This window comes from Hippocampus guttulatus, chromosome 10 (assembly GCF_054856545.1).
Source record: "Hippocampus guttulatus isolate MCC_2025c chromosome 10, RoL_Hgut_1.0, whole genome shotgun sequence".
Classification (NCBI taxonomy): domain Eukaryota; kingdom Metazoa; phylum Chordata; class Actinopteri; order Syngnathiformes; family Syngnathidae; genus Hippocampus; species Hippocampus guttulatus.
Genome location: NC_141270.1, coordinates 19,495,741 through 19,509,415, shown reverse-complemented (window position 1 = coordinate 19,509,415; position 13,675 = coordinate 19,495,741). Strand labels below are relative to the sequence as shown.

The window sequence follows — 13,675 nt, the reverse complement described above, 5'->3', positions numbered from 1 at the left end:
TTCCAATTCTAGGAGATGATGGTTACAAGGACGCCAAGCTACGCTGTGGGCATGGGAAGGTTAGACAGCATGACTAAATATGAGCAGAATACAGACTCCAGAATGTAATAGGAATTTCTTGTAAATGTATGTAAAAAAGATCAGCCAGACATTTAGATCATAATATTGGACTGTCACAAAGAGAGAGAGAGAGAGGGAGAACAAAAAAGTAAAAGCAGCTGCAAATGAAAAACACAAAACAAATAACCAAATATACAGAGAAAAGAATAAACACAACAAATGGAAAAACCGACAAAGAACAAAACAAAACAAACAAAAAAAACCACAACAGCAAATAAGCACACAAAAAAACCAAACAAGAAAAACACAACTAACAGTCACAACAAATGGAAACACACGCACACACACGAAAGCACTTTAACGTAATCGAAAACCTTGTCGCTTCCTTCATGTTCATATACGGATTCAAATTCCAGTCCGTTAGGTGGTGGTAATGTAACCAGAATGTTGCTTGCCAACCGCTGTCCTAATCAGAAGAGAAGAAGAGAGGAGGAAGCATTCGAGTAGAAAATGAAAACAACGCAGAAACAGCTTCTTTAGTCGCAACACAGATACAGTATGTCAGAATCTTTGGACGCTTGCAGTTTACTCTCTTCATCCTCGCAGCTCGATCTCATGGAGGAAGAAGTGGTAAGTTAAAAAATCGCTTGACATTTACTGAATTCAGAATGTGGCAGGGTATTAATGTTTGCTTCTGAAAACACTGTTTATCAGCTTTTTATTAATTTTTAGCTGCAGGTATTTTTTTAAAGAGTTACATAAATAAAATTGAGTTGAGTTGTTTTTTGGTTGCAAAACATTAAGCACGATTGGTGTCTATTTTCACACCGATTCGATTGTCTGTTGAACGTAAATTAATCGGTGAATTCACTGTCAATTTCTGTCAAACTTTTGTTTGTTTGTTTGTTTGGGGTTTTTTTTAACATGCGAAGGTTTCCCCCAACGTATTACTACTGTGGCCTTAGCATCATACCCTTGACAGCTACCGTACACTGCTAGCGGCAACCAATCACAGAATATTCAATTAACTGACTCACTTAAAAGCAATGGACTTGAGCCTTTGTTTAGTTGAAACGTCACTCAAAGTGGTTGTCATATTTTTTAAATGTCAAATTAAAAATGGTATGTCCCGCAAAACTCGTTTATACATTGTACTGTACTACATTATAATGTCCACAACACCAGTGTACATTCATCAACTGGCAGTTCTAGTAGATATTTTGAATACTCTTTTTCCTCTACGCGTTTGTTTATTGTATTTGTGTTAACCTTGGATTCATTTAATTGGTCTCGGTTCTACGAAACATTTGTTTTATAAATAAATGGAGAAAAGACGAAAGAAAGATTGCCTTTAATTTCATGTAATGTTAAGGAAACTACTATATCGACATATACAGTATATTATTCTCAGGTTGCAAAATTCACTATGTTGGATATAAACTTGTTTATTTCCTACACACTAAGACTGATCATGATATGTGAAATTTAAATCAAGTTGAGTGTTTTAACCCTTTAAATGCCAATTAGATAACCACCACGGGTGTGTATGTTTATGATAACCATACTTTCATGGCACCTATTGTGGTCCAGAATTGCCACAGGTGTCCCCCATTCTCCATTCAAAAGAAACAATTATTTTACAGGGAGGGCATGCGTTGCAGCTGCATAGAATAATGCATAGAAAAATGCACGGGCTTTCACAACAAAAACATAATTTTGTAGTTTCAAGCATCAGCGAGATCCAGCCGGCCGTACAAATACCAATACATCCATCCATCCATCGGCTTATCTTCACACGGTTCGTGGGTATGCTGGAGCCTATCCCATCTGTGTTCGGGCAGCAAGTGGGGTAGACCAGGCATGTCCAGCTCTGGGCCTGGAGGGCCACTGTCCTGCCTGTTTTCCAGCTCTCCCGACCGCAACACGCCTGATTCAGGTGATCAGCTCATCAGCCAGCTCTGAAGCAGCATTAGAACGATCATGAGTATTTGAATCAGGTGTGTTGCTCCTGGGAGAGCTGGAAAACAGGCAGGACGGCGGCCCTTGAGGACCAACTTTGGACACCCCTGGGATAGACCCTGAATTGGTTACCAGCCAATTGCAGGGCGCAGATAGACGAACAACCAAGGGACAGTTTAGGGTGTTCCATTGACTCTCAACGCTCACACTCACACCTAGGGACAATTTAGACTCTAAATTTTAGAGTGTTTAGTCATCCTGCCATGCATGTTTTTGGAATGTGGGAAGAAACCGGAATACCCGGAGAAAACCCACATAGGTATGGGAAGAACGTGCAAACTCCATAAAAGAAGGCCAGAACTGGAATGGAACCTTGCACCTCTACACTGTGAGGCTGACGCGCGAACCAGTCGACCACCGTACCGCCCCGAGACCCTAACTAATGTACAGTCATAATAAGTCATGTCCTAATGTACTGTAAGTAGTTTTGGTGAAAGCAAAGGCAGCCTTAGTGTTCCTCTGCCGCAGCTGAGGAGGTAGTTTGATGGTGCATCAGTTTTACAGGATAGCAAGGGGTGACAGTTGCCACCCTGATCAAATGCTATGAGCCCCAGTTGCAACCTCTGGTGGCTGGCAATTAATCTACGAGGGTCATTCGATAAATAAGGAGAATTTTTTGGTATCAGGACATCTAATACAGATAGAAGCTAACTTTTTTTTCAACATAGTCTCCCAGGACTCTCACACACTATTCCCCTCTGTACACAAGCTTCCATATTCCCTAGGGAATAAAAATCTTTGTCCTGATGTTTCAGCCAGTCGCTCACAACACTTTTGACTTGATCATCACTTTCAAACTTCGTGCCAACTACTGTGAACTGCTGAGGCAGGTCAAGAAAGATAGACAGAACAAACGCAGAGGTCATCAGTCAGAAGGAGTCATCTTGCAACATGAAAATGCAAGGCCTCACACATCAGCCGAAACAGTGCACACCATCAACGAGTTGGGTTGGGAACTGCTCCCTCATCCCCCTTACAGCACAGAACCTGGCCCTTCAGACTTTCAACTTTTTGGGCCCTTAAAAGCGTTCATGTTGCAAGACCTGCGTTTGGCCTTTCAAAACCCAAATACTGTAGTGCTAAAATTCGAGTTTTGAAAGCATTATTGACTATATGTATTTTACTGCATGAGTAGCTAGCCACCTCCTCCAGTGTGTGTACCACTGTCATTGTGTGTTGGCTGTCAAGGGGGAAAATATTGTGTCATCTTGTGTGTACAATACATGGCAATAAAAAGACGAATCTTCTTCTTAATCATATTTGAGCCATTCCAAAATTAACTTTTTGTAATGGAGTGTATCAGCATATTAGATCTTCACTTAGAATTAATTATTATTGTTGTTGATTATTAAATCCATTATATTATCGTATGTAATCATGTTTGTACACTGCAGAAAAAAAGAAAAGGATGATTACAGTACTGTATAGACAAATGCAGCACGCACTTCTCTCAAAAAATGTTATGTAAGGTGTATCTAACCCTGTCTCTCTCACCACTCCCATGTTATTTTCTTAGATTGACGATAAGGAATTCGACATTCCCCAAGTAGACACACCTCCCACCTTGGAGAGCATCCTCAATGAGGTGAAGTATTCAATTTAAGTTCACTCTTGCAGTTACAATCATAAATAAAAAAGGGGTAGACGAAGAGTTGCCAAACTTCTCACCTCCATCACCAAGAAAAAGTGCTGCACTGTGGGAGGCAGAACCTTTTCCACCCCTCACCTCAACCCTCTGGAACTCCCCCAACCAACAACAACAACAACAATAATAATAATAATGTTATTATTATTAATTTAAAGAACTGTTTAACTCAAACAAGTTACCTCCTTAAGATAAAAATGTTGTTGCAGTCATCTATAATAGAAATGCAGCTATATTGTACTTGGTTTATTTTTTTGGTTTTGTTTTCTTTTGGGATTGCAGCTGGAGGATGAGGAGGAACCGTTTGTGCTGGAAGATACTTGTGTGATGAATACCGAAAATATTGATGCTCGTTCCTGTGATAGCGCTTCCCTTGCCAGCTCTGACAGCGGGGATCCAGCTCACTTCAAACGGTGAATGCGCACGCACGCACACACGCACACACACACGTATACTGTTTTCTGTATCTTTCCCATAATACTTCGGGACTCAAGTTTGGTTTCGGTATCACATTTTCTGCACTTAAGGCGCTTTGAATTATAAGGCGCACCTTCAATGAATGGCCTAAAACTGTTTTCATATATAGGGCACACTGCATTATCTAGCGCATAGAATAGAAGCTACAATAGTGGCTGCGGTTGCGCTATCCATCTGCTATATCAGGGGTGGCCAACCTGCGGCTCGCGAGCCGCATGCGGCTCTTTGGCTGGTTCAATGCTGCTCTCGGGCTCTCACACGAAAAGTGTCGAAAACGCCTCGGCAGCGGCGATGCCATTCAAACTTGGCGCCAACTTCACAGAACGTACTCCGTCAGCCTTTCATCAATCCCGTTACTTGATTGACATAGAGGGCAACCAAATAAATGACTGGATCACCGCTCATGCGCAAACAACGGCGCTAAGCTAGTCAGCCTATCATCAATCCCGTTACTTGATTGACATAGAGGGCAACCAATCAGATGACTGCCTCACCCCCAGCGCAAACAAGGGCGCTAAGCGCTAAGCTAGTCAGCGAATTACCTCTGATTTTAAGGCAGGGGTGCCCAATACGTCGATCAGAATCGACCGGGAGCCAGTGAACTGGTCCCAAGTCGACCGCAAGGGGCGGGAGGAGGAAATGGGTGGCAAAAAAAACGATTTGTTTGTTTGGATCTTCAGCTTTCATTCATTTTCGGCCCGTTCCGACTGTTGCTCATTGTAGTGTACGTGCATGTGTGCGCAAGTGCACTGGTGTGTGTGTGTGTTTGTGTGTGTGTGTGTATGCTTGCACGTGCGCGATCGGGTCGTTCGTGAGAAGTTGGTCGCGTCAAAAGTCGATCTTCGGCCAAAAAAGTGTGTTTGTGTGTGTGTGTGTGCATGTGTGTGTGTGTGTGTGTGTGCGCGCGTGTGTGCATGTGTGCACACGCGTGCGCAAGGAAGGGTATGATGTGGCTCTTTGCAGTAACACAGTAAAAGAATTGGCTCTTCGTCTCTGACTGGTTGGCCACCCCTGTGCTAGATGGTGCTGCGCTAAAAAGAATACAATACAATACAATACAATACAATACAATACAGCCTTCACAACCGCTGCAGCTGTAACAATGAGAACTGGTCACAAACACAGACATGAAACATATAAATCCAAATGGGATTACAAATAATGAATGAAAGACAAAAGTTCTGAAGACAATTGATTCAACAAAAAGGCTCACATCCAGTAGGGGTTAAATATCCTTAGATGTCTTGCTTGTCTCCTTCTTCCTTGATTTAATCCAGGGGTTGGCAACCTAAAATGTTGAAAGAGCCATACTGGACCAAAAAAAAAACAAATATGTCTGGAGCCGCAAAAAATTAGAACCTTTCCAATGACGGCAACACATGCTGTATGTATCTATATTAGCTATCTTAGCATACTATTAAATGATGAAGTTAGCTGCAAATACACAATGAGCCTTCATGATTAAATGTGTTTTTTCCCCTGCAGTGCATCCTATAGAGCAGGGGTACTCAACCTTTTTTGACCGAAGAGCTACTTTTCGATCAACCAACCTCCCGCGATCGACCCGTTACCGCACACACGCGCATACGCATGCACTTACACACGCATGCCATAATGAGCAACAGCCATAACGGCCCCTAAGATGATTGAGGCATAGAGGACACACTTTTGCAGCGTGTTAACTATCGCAGCTCATGTTGACCATTTTGAAATGCTTCTTTTGGCCCTCTACATTCCCATTCTTTGCCAGTACCCTCAGTGAATTCTACATGAAATGCTGTTTTTTTTCCAACAGCCACCTGCCTGGCATCCTGCCCTGCTAATAGAAACGTGTGTCGCAATCCTATGACGCAAATCCGCGTCGACAGAAATGTTGAAATTTAATATTTGTTCTACACATTTTTACAGCACTGGAAAACATTATGAATGTTTGTCATGTTTTTCCTCCTACAGAAACCACATTAAAACCCAAAAATATATTTCCTTTTTTCCATTTTCAAACCTTTTTGAAAAAGTTCCAGGGAGCCACTAGGGCGGCGCTAAAGAACCGCATGCGGCTCTCAAGCCGCGGGTTGCCGACCCCCGGTGTCAGTACTTAACTTTGCTTTTGGTATGATTTTTGTTTCATGAAGGCTTTGAGTGTGTGTTGGTGAATGCACATGTCAATTATTGTCGGGCAGAACCCTTTTATGTCAAGTCAAGTCAAGTCAAGTCAACAGTATTTATAGAGCACTTTCAAACAGCCACCGCTGCATACAAAGTGCTGTACATGGAGCAATTTAACATGCACAATAAACAGTAAGACAAATCGGTAATAAAGGCGGTAGAAAGCACCAAACAGTAAAACCAAGAACAAATCTAAGTCATGCTGAGTCGAATGCCAAAGAATACAAGTGAGTTTTGAGGAGGGTTTTGAAGATGGGCAGCGAGGAGGCTTGCCGAATGTTCAGTGGGAGGTCATTCCAGAGAGAGGTACCAGCAACAGAAAAGGCTCGATCCCCTCTGAGCCTCAGTTTAGTTCTTGGTACTTCTAATAAAGTCTGGTCCACAGACCTGAGGCGCCGGGCAGGTGTGTAGGGGCGGATGAGCTCAGAGAGGTAAGGTGGCGCGAGATTATTCAGAGATTTGAAAACAAAAGAGGATCTTGAAAATAACTCTAAAATGAATGGGAAGCCAGTGAAGGGATGCCAGAGTAGGAGTTATGTGCTCCCTCTTACGAGTACCAGTCAAGAGGCGAGCAGCGGCATTTTGGACCAGCTGAAGGCGCTTAATGGAGGACTGGCTGACTCCAAAGTAAAGGGCATTGCAGTAATCGAGCCGGGATGTGACAAAGGCATGAATTACTGTCTCAAAGTGTTCATGTGAGAGGAGAGGTTTTATTTTGGCCAGCTGTCTAAGGTGAAAGAAGCTGGATTTAACAATGGCACCAATTTGCCGATCGAGTTTGAAATCACTGTCCAGTTTAAGGCCCAAGTTTGAGACTGTTGACTTAAGATAAGGAGACAGGGGGCCCAAGTCTACAGGATGGAATGTACAAGGGCCACTGGGACCAAACAATATCACCTCTGTCTTCTTTTCATTGAATCTCAAGAAATTTTGTGCCATCCAGGTTTTGATTTCTTCCAGACAGGATAGGAGTGGCCTTAATGAGAAGGCGTCTTTCTTGCTCAGTGGGACATAAATCTGGCAGTCATCTGCATAGCAGTGGAAGGGAATACCATGTTTCCTTAAGATGGAACCCAATGGGAGCAGATACAGCGAGAACAGCAGAGGCCCCAGAATTGAGCCCTGTGGAACACCACATGACAGGGGAGCAGTGCGTGACTCAGAGCAGCCAAGGCTGACACAGAAGGTTCTGTCAGCTAAATAGGACCTAAACCACTCAAGAGCACTGCCGCCAATGCCCACCAAGTGCTGCAAATGAGTCAGCAGAATACTGTGATCCACTGTATCAAATGCTGCAGTTAAGTCCAATAAAACTAGACACACGTGGTCTCCAGAGTCATTTGCCAGGAGGATGTCATTAGAAACGCATAACAGGGCTGACTCCGTGCTATGCATCGTCTTGAAACCTGACTGGAAGACCTCCAAGATGTTATGTTCATCCAAGAAAAATTTCAACTGCATGTGCACCACTTTTTCCAGAATTTTGGAAATGAAAGGCAGTTTGGAAATGGGCCTGAAACTTGACAGCACATCTGGATCAAGACCAGGTTTCTTGATCAAGGGTTGGACCACAGCATGTTTAAACTGTTGGGGAACTACACCAGAAGAGAGGCTGCTGTTGATGATATCCAAGACTGATGCGCCAACACTCGGGAGAACCTCCTGAAAGAAGTGCGGGGGAAGACAGTCGCAAGGGGAGCCAGATGGCTTCGTCTGGCGAACTACATCCTCCAAAAGCGCCAAGGACACAGTTTCAAAAGAATTTAGCACAGCTGAACATGGAACATGGACAGAGGGGTCAGATGCGGTATTTGAGACCGGAGTCCTAGCTGTAGAGACCTTATCAATGAAAAACTGAAGGAATCTGTTGCACATCTCAGGTGAAGAATCCGAGCAAGTAGGCAGAGGGGGTTTGAGTACAGAATCTATCGTTTTAAATAGTGCGCGTGGGTTGTGACGGTTAGCTTGAATAAGGTCCGACAGATATTCTCTTTTGGCCTCTTTTACTGTGAGCTGGTAGTTACGCCAGCAGTCTTTCCAAATTCGATAAGAGACATGCAATTTGTCATTTTTCCACTTGCGTACGGCTTTGCGACACCCCTGCCTAGCTGCGCGGGTAATGTCGTTAAACCATGGCTCGGGTTTAGGTTTTGGGAGCACAGTTTTTGAAGGAGCCACCAAATCCAGGATGGCACGGCATGATGAGTTGAACCAAGAGGTGAGTTCCTCTGTGTTAGACGAGGGTACGCAAAGGTTATTAAAGGCATCAGAGAAACGACTAGCAGTGCGAGGGTTAAAAATTCGGCGTTTAAAACTAGGAGCGGCAGATTTCACAGCAGCATGCGATAAGACTACGTCAAATAAAACTGCCATGTGATCAGAAATCCCATTTTCAAGGACTTCCAGATTTGACACCGGTAGACCATAAGCAAGGACAAGGTCTAAAATATGACCTTGTTCATGTGTCGGGCTGGTCACATACTGCACGAAATTAAAAGAGTCGATAAGTCTTAAGAAGTCCTTTGCTAGCGTTTTTTCCGGACAGCACACATGGATATTAAAATCCCCCATTAGGAGGATATGATCATATCTCAGCCTGATTTCCGCAAGAAAGGTTGAAAAGTCGCTTAAAAAGTCTTTGTTGTATTTAGGAGGACGGTAAATGACAGCACAGAGCACCGGGAAAACACGACCGACTTCAAAGAAGGTTGCTTCAAAGCTGGTGGCCGATGTGGTGAATGTGCACCGTTTACATTTAAAATTGTTCTTAAAGATGCTCACCGTTCCTCCACCACGGCCCGATGTCCTCGGGGTATCGAGGAAACCACAGTCAGGTGGCAACAATTCAAGCAAAGCGTTGTACTCACCAGTACCTGCCCAAGTCTCCGTCAGACACAGGAAATCCAAGTCATTGGAAAGGAAATACTCCCTCAGAATATGGGTCTTGTTCGTCAGCGACCGGGCGTTTAACAACGCGATCCTTGTGGGAGTAGCAACGGGAGGGATTGCCTCTTCCGATCGCCGAGCCCGGGGGAATTCCCTCAAAAGCTTTCGCTGGATTTCTCCCCGAGAAAGGCGTGGAGGGTAGAAATGTCGTGGCGCGATGGGAGAGCCAACGACTGTTAGCAAGCACGAGGCGACGGGGTCGAGGGCACACCACGCCGGAGCGATCGAAGTGTGTCTCAGATCCCGTTTTAGCTTCACGAGCTGACCGCTACGTTTGCCGCTGCGGCGGCGGCGGCGGCGGCGGCGGCGCTTCTGTGAAGGGGGCGAGCGAACGCGGAAGAGATTTGCCGGCAGGTTAGCCAAGAACGGAGGTAGCGTCTTTTCACCACCGTCTTGCCAAAACGCGGCCGAATCTCCGACGTGTTGTTGAATCAATAACAACGATCGGCGATCATAAACCAACCGAGACGCTGTTAGGGAGGTAACAAGCATTGCGAAAAGTAAAAAACCCCGAAATGGCAGGAGCGTCGCCGAACACACTGGCGCACAAGCGGCCATCTTGGGCATTTTTTTATGTTACAATTGGTTCCTGCTAATATTCACCACTAAATGGCATAGGAACAACTCAATGAATATAAAGACAGTTACAGTCTCTTTGTATGAGGCGCATCGGATTATAGGGCGCACTGTCGGCTTTTGAGAAAATTGAATGCTTTTAGGTGCGCCTCATAGTGCGAAAAATACGGTACATTGTTTTACACATAGTACAAAACCAATTCCAATGAATTTGCGACATTGTGTTTAAACAAAAAGAAAAACAGAATACGTGTACAATGATTTGCAAATCATGTTCAACCTGTATTTAAATGAACCCACTGCAAATACAAGTTTTTTCATGTTCAAACGGATAAACTTTGCTGTTTTGAGCAAATAATCATGAACTTTGAATTTTATGGCTGCAACATGTTCCAAAAAAGCTGGGAGGGGTGGCAAGAAAAAACGATAAAGTTGAGGAATGCTCATCAAACACTCAATGTCCCAACTTCATCGGAATTGGTTTTGTACGTACAAATACAGAATATAATAAGATACATGATTAAACCATCATGACTGAGCATACAGAATACTGTATCATACCTAAAAATGTTCAGTCATGGTTGGTAAAATGTAACATGATATTTTTCTGAATGTGTGTGTTAACATTGTTTCTGTGTATGTTTGAATGTTCTCGTTTTAAGGAAGAAGAAGGCAGTGGAGTTGAAAGCGACAGTTCATGGATCAGTTCTTCGACACAGCATGCTTCAGGGCATCTCTGCGCAGATCGTCTCGGCTGCGGTAAAACTCGCTTGGCTTCATTATCGCTAATCAAAAAAAGACATTTGCAAACATTTGATTTTACCTTGGAAAGCAATGATCAACATTTTTCAGTATTTTCTGAATCATAATCAAATTGTTGAAAAAGAAATGTCAATTTCATCTTTTTCAAAAACAATCATTGTTCATGGTCATATTATGAATAATTTATAATCGACATTGTTAAATCTGAAGTTGTGTACAGTGAAACTCCTCTCCAACAAAATCATGTTTGCAGCAAGACATTTTTCACAACGGGGCTTTTCACTGTAGCAAATTTTATCTCAGATATAAACACACACACACACACACACAACATATGTGTGTACTCTTTATTTTTATTCCAATACGTAGTGCATAAATATGAGCATCCATTTATTTGACACTTCATATAGCCAGTGTAGAAAGAAAAAAAACAGGAAAGTAATTGCGAAATTTACGATCAGCATTCACTTTGACTTACATCAATTTCTTGCATAATGTCTTTTACTTTGCTTCCTCCATCTTTCATTTTTATTACTTTCATCCTGTCTTCAAGCGTGAACGCTTTTCTTTTCTTAACTCCTTGGTCTGCAAAGGTCCGTTTCATAGCCATTTTAGCAATGCAACATTCGTAATGCGTCTGAAACTAACAATAACAAATACTTCCTGGACTACTGCGCATATGTAAACCAGTGTGGTGGTTGCTGTTGCCGTTTCTGAACGAAGCAGTCGAGGTCGCTGTGGCATGCTGAGGTTGGATTAGACTTTCGCGGAAGGCTTGCTTTCATTGCAGTGAATCTCGTTGTGAGGCATGAGCAGAGAAAAAAACTTCGTATAACGGAACAGGGGGACTTTTCGTTGTATGGGGAGCAGAAAAGTGGGAATGGTTTTCATGCATGAAATTTTTTCACACTCTGGGATATTTTTGCCCATGTAGGTTTCGTTGTAGAGGAGTTTCACTGTATATCAAAAAAGTAGCCCTTTGCATGAATCTGCACCCAAAGGTAATACTCAATTTGACAGGACAACGTCAGTCCCTTCTCATGGGATATTGAGTAGTTGTTGATTTGGTTTCATTTGATCATTAAACAATATCAAATAAGCAACAATAAATGATTAATAAACAGTCATCCGAAAAAAACAACATATTTTGCAATACATTGTAATGCAAAACTTTTTAAAAAATTAAATGAACCGATTAATCAATGCAATAATCAGTCAAATAAATTGATTGTAGAAATATTCAATAGTAACAGCACTTAACTGTGCATCAGTATCAATTGATTTGATTTCCCTCTCAGTTATTCAGGCTTTGGGGAAACAACTGAATTTGTTGAATTGATTTGGGTTTTGTTTCATTCTGCAAAATGTTCCCAATCAGTTTCCAAAAGCACATTTGTTTAAACATTTGTTGCTGAAATGAAACATTTGTGTCTTTCCTCAGGACAAAGTTGATGCTGGATTACCAACTGCGATTGTGAGTATTGCTTTTGCAATTTGTTAAAGAGAAAGTATAATCAGGTGTACAGGCATATTTACACAAAATAATGTAATATCCACACACCCTTTGCATTATGATAATATATCTCTGTTGGCCAGGGTAGTAGCTCCTTCCTTGACCATCATGCCGTGTTTGTGGTTGTACTTGGAAGATAAACAAAAATGCAGCACACTATGCTGCATCTGGTGCCTCAAAACGTTTCCCAATAAGAACATCGGGGGACATAGGTTCATATTGCAGCGAGTTGATATCTGTGAGAGGGTCAATCGTCAGGTGTAACCAATTAATTTGTTCACGATTGTGCAGTTGAGTCACTGCATCGCTCGACATGCGGTAGGCCACAGTGGTACTAATTGTTGCAAGAGGGGGAAAAAAGGTATTGAGCTTCTTCTATGAGAATACTGACCCAAAATGTGTATTCACCCTTTAATTTACTGTAAAATTATTTTAAAAAGAACTTTTGTAACAATATGTCAGAGTGAAAGTTGAATTAAAATCTAGGTTAACAACTGTTGGATATAGTATTTAATCAGGAACATTTTGATCACCCCCCTCCCCCCAAACAAAACAATTAAAAAAATCTGTTTTTTGACACCTAACTTTTTTTTCCCATTATTTGTATATGTTATAGTCATGGAAATATGCAGTATTTATGTTTTGAGTTTTCGTTTGAATTTCAGAGAGCAGACACATTTCTAATTTGGGTTTTAAATTGAAAAGTTTGGAGAAACGTTATTTGAATTGATTTAATTTCACGTCAATTTTATGGTATCCCATCAGGGTACCCCAGAAGGTTACAGTGGATTCATACACAGCAAATTTGGAAGCGTGAAATTCAACTCCTCTGTGGTGACATTTGCTAGCATTAAAATGAACCACAAACGCACACGGTGACTTGGACAAGCCTTAGTTGTTGGATGTCAGATAAGCTGTAAAGTTGAAAGAAGTGAAAATAGTTGTCTGCTGTTACTGCTCTTTCAGAAAACATGTCACAGATGTGTTTGAATTCTAGCAGGAACTCTGTAAGGCGTTGATGTTTGAGCATACACTCGACAGAGTGAACTCCGGTGATTAACACTGAACTCTTTTGAGGAACGGACTCGCCCACAGAATTGAATTAGACTGGAAATATAATACTTGCGAATTAGCTGTGTAGTTTGTTTGTTGGATTTACTCATGATGTTGTTACTCACTCATGTTGTTTCATTTCTTCAGACAGTTGCAGGGGTGATTGTTGTGGGAACGTCTCACGGTCTGGCTTTGGTCTTTGGTAAGCCAAATCTAGATTTGTAATTGTTCAGCTCCGTTCCAATCTTTGATTAAAATACTGTGAAAAATGTGTATGAGCCTGGCTTTGATTATAACCCCTTTAACTGTCCTCTCCAGATAACAACCAAGCGTTAAGGCTCTGTCTTGGAACAAAAACAACTGGTGCGGAGTTTGGTGCGATCTCTGCCCTCAGCATCAACAATGATTGCTCAAGACTTCTCTGTGGGTTTGCAAAAGGACAGGTACAAACTTAATCA

The 13,675-nt window shown here is 42.3% G+C and overlaps 1 protein-coding gene across 2 annotated transcripts in view; it reads left to right on the top strand.

Annotated features, from left to right (window-relative positions):
- The first annotated feature begins 544 nt into the window (after positions 1-544).
- vps8 (VPS8 subunit of CORVET complex) overlaps positions 545-13,675 on the top strand; it is a 70,370-nt gene continuing 57,239 nt past the window's right edge. For both annotated transcript variants that reach the window (XR_015101966.1, XM_086121392.1), the window contains exons 1-7: positions 545-690; positions 3,596-3,664; positions 4,007-4,137; positions 10,552-10,648; positions 12,093-12,125; positions 13,365-13,419; positions 13,536-13,660. Coding sequence is in view for 1 of the 2 variants with exons in the window: in XM_086121392.1 (XP_085977518.1) it covers positions 619-690; positions 3,596-3,664; positions 4,007-4,137; positions 10,552-10,648; positions 12,093-12,125; positions 13,365-13,419; positions 13,536-13,660 (582 nt within the window). In the remaining variant the exon portion in view is untranslated. The remainder of the gene's footprint in view (positions 691-3,595; positions 3,665-4,006; positions 4,138-10,551; positions 10,649-12,092; positions 12,126-13,364; positions 13,420-13,535; positions 13,661-13,675) is intronic.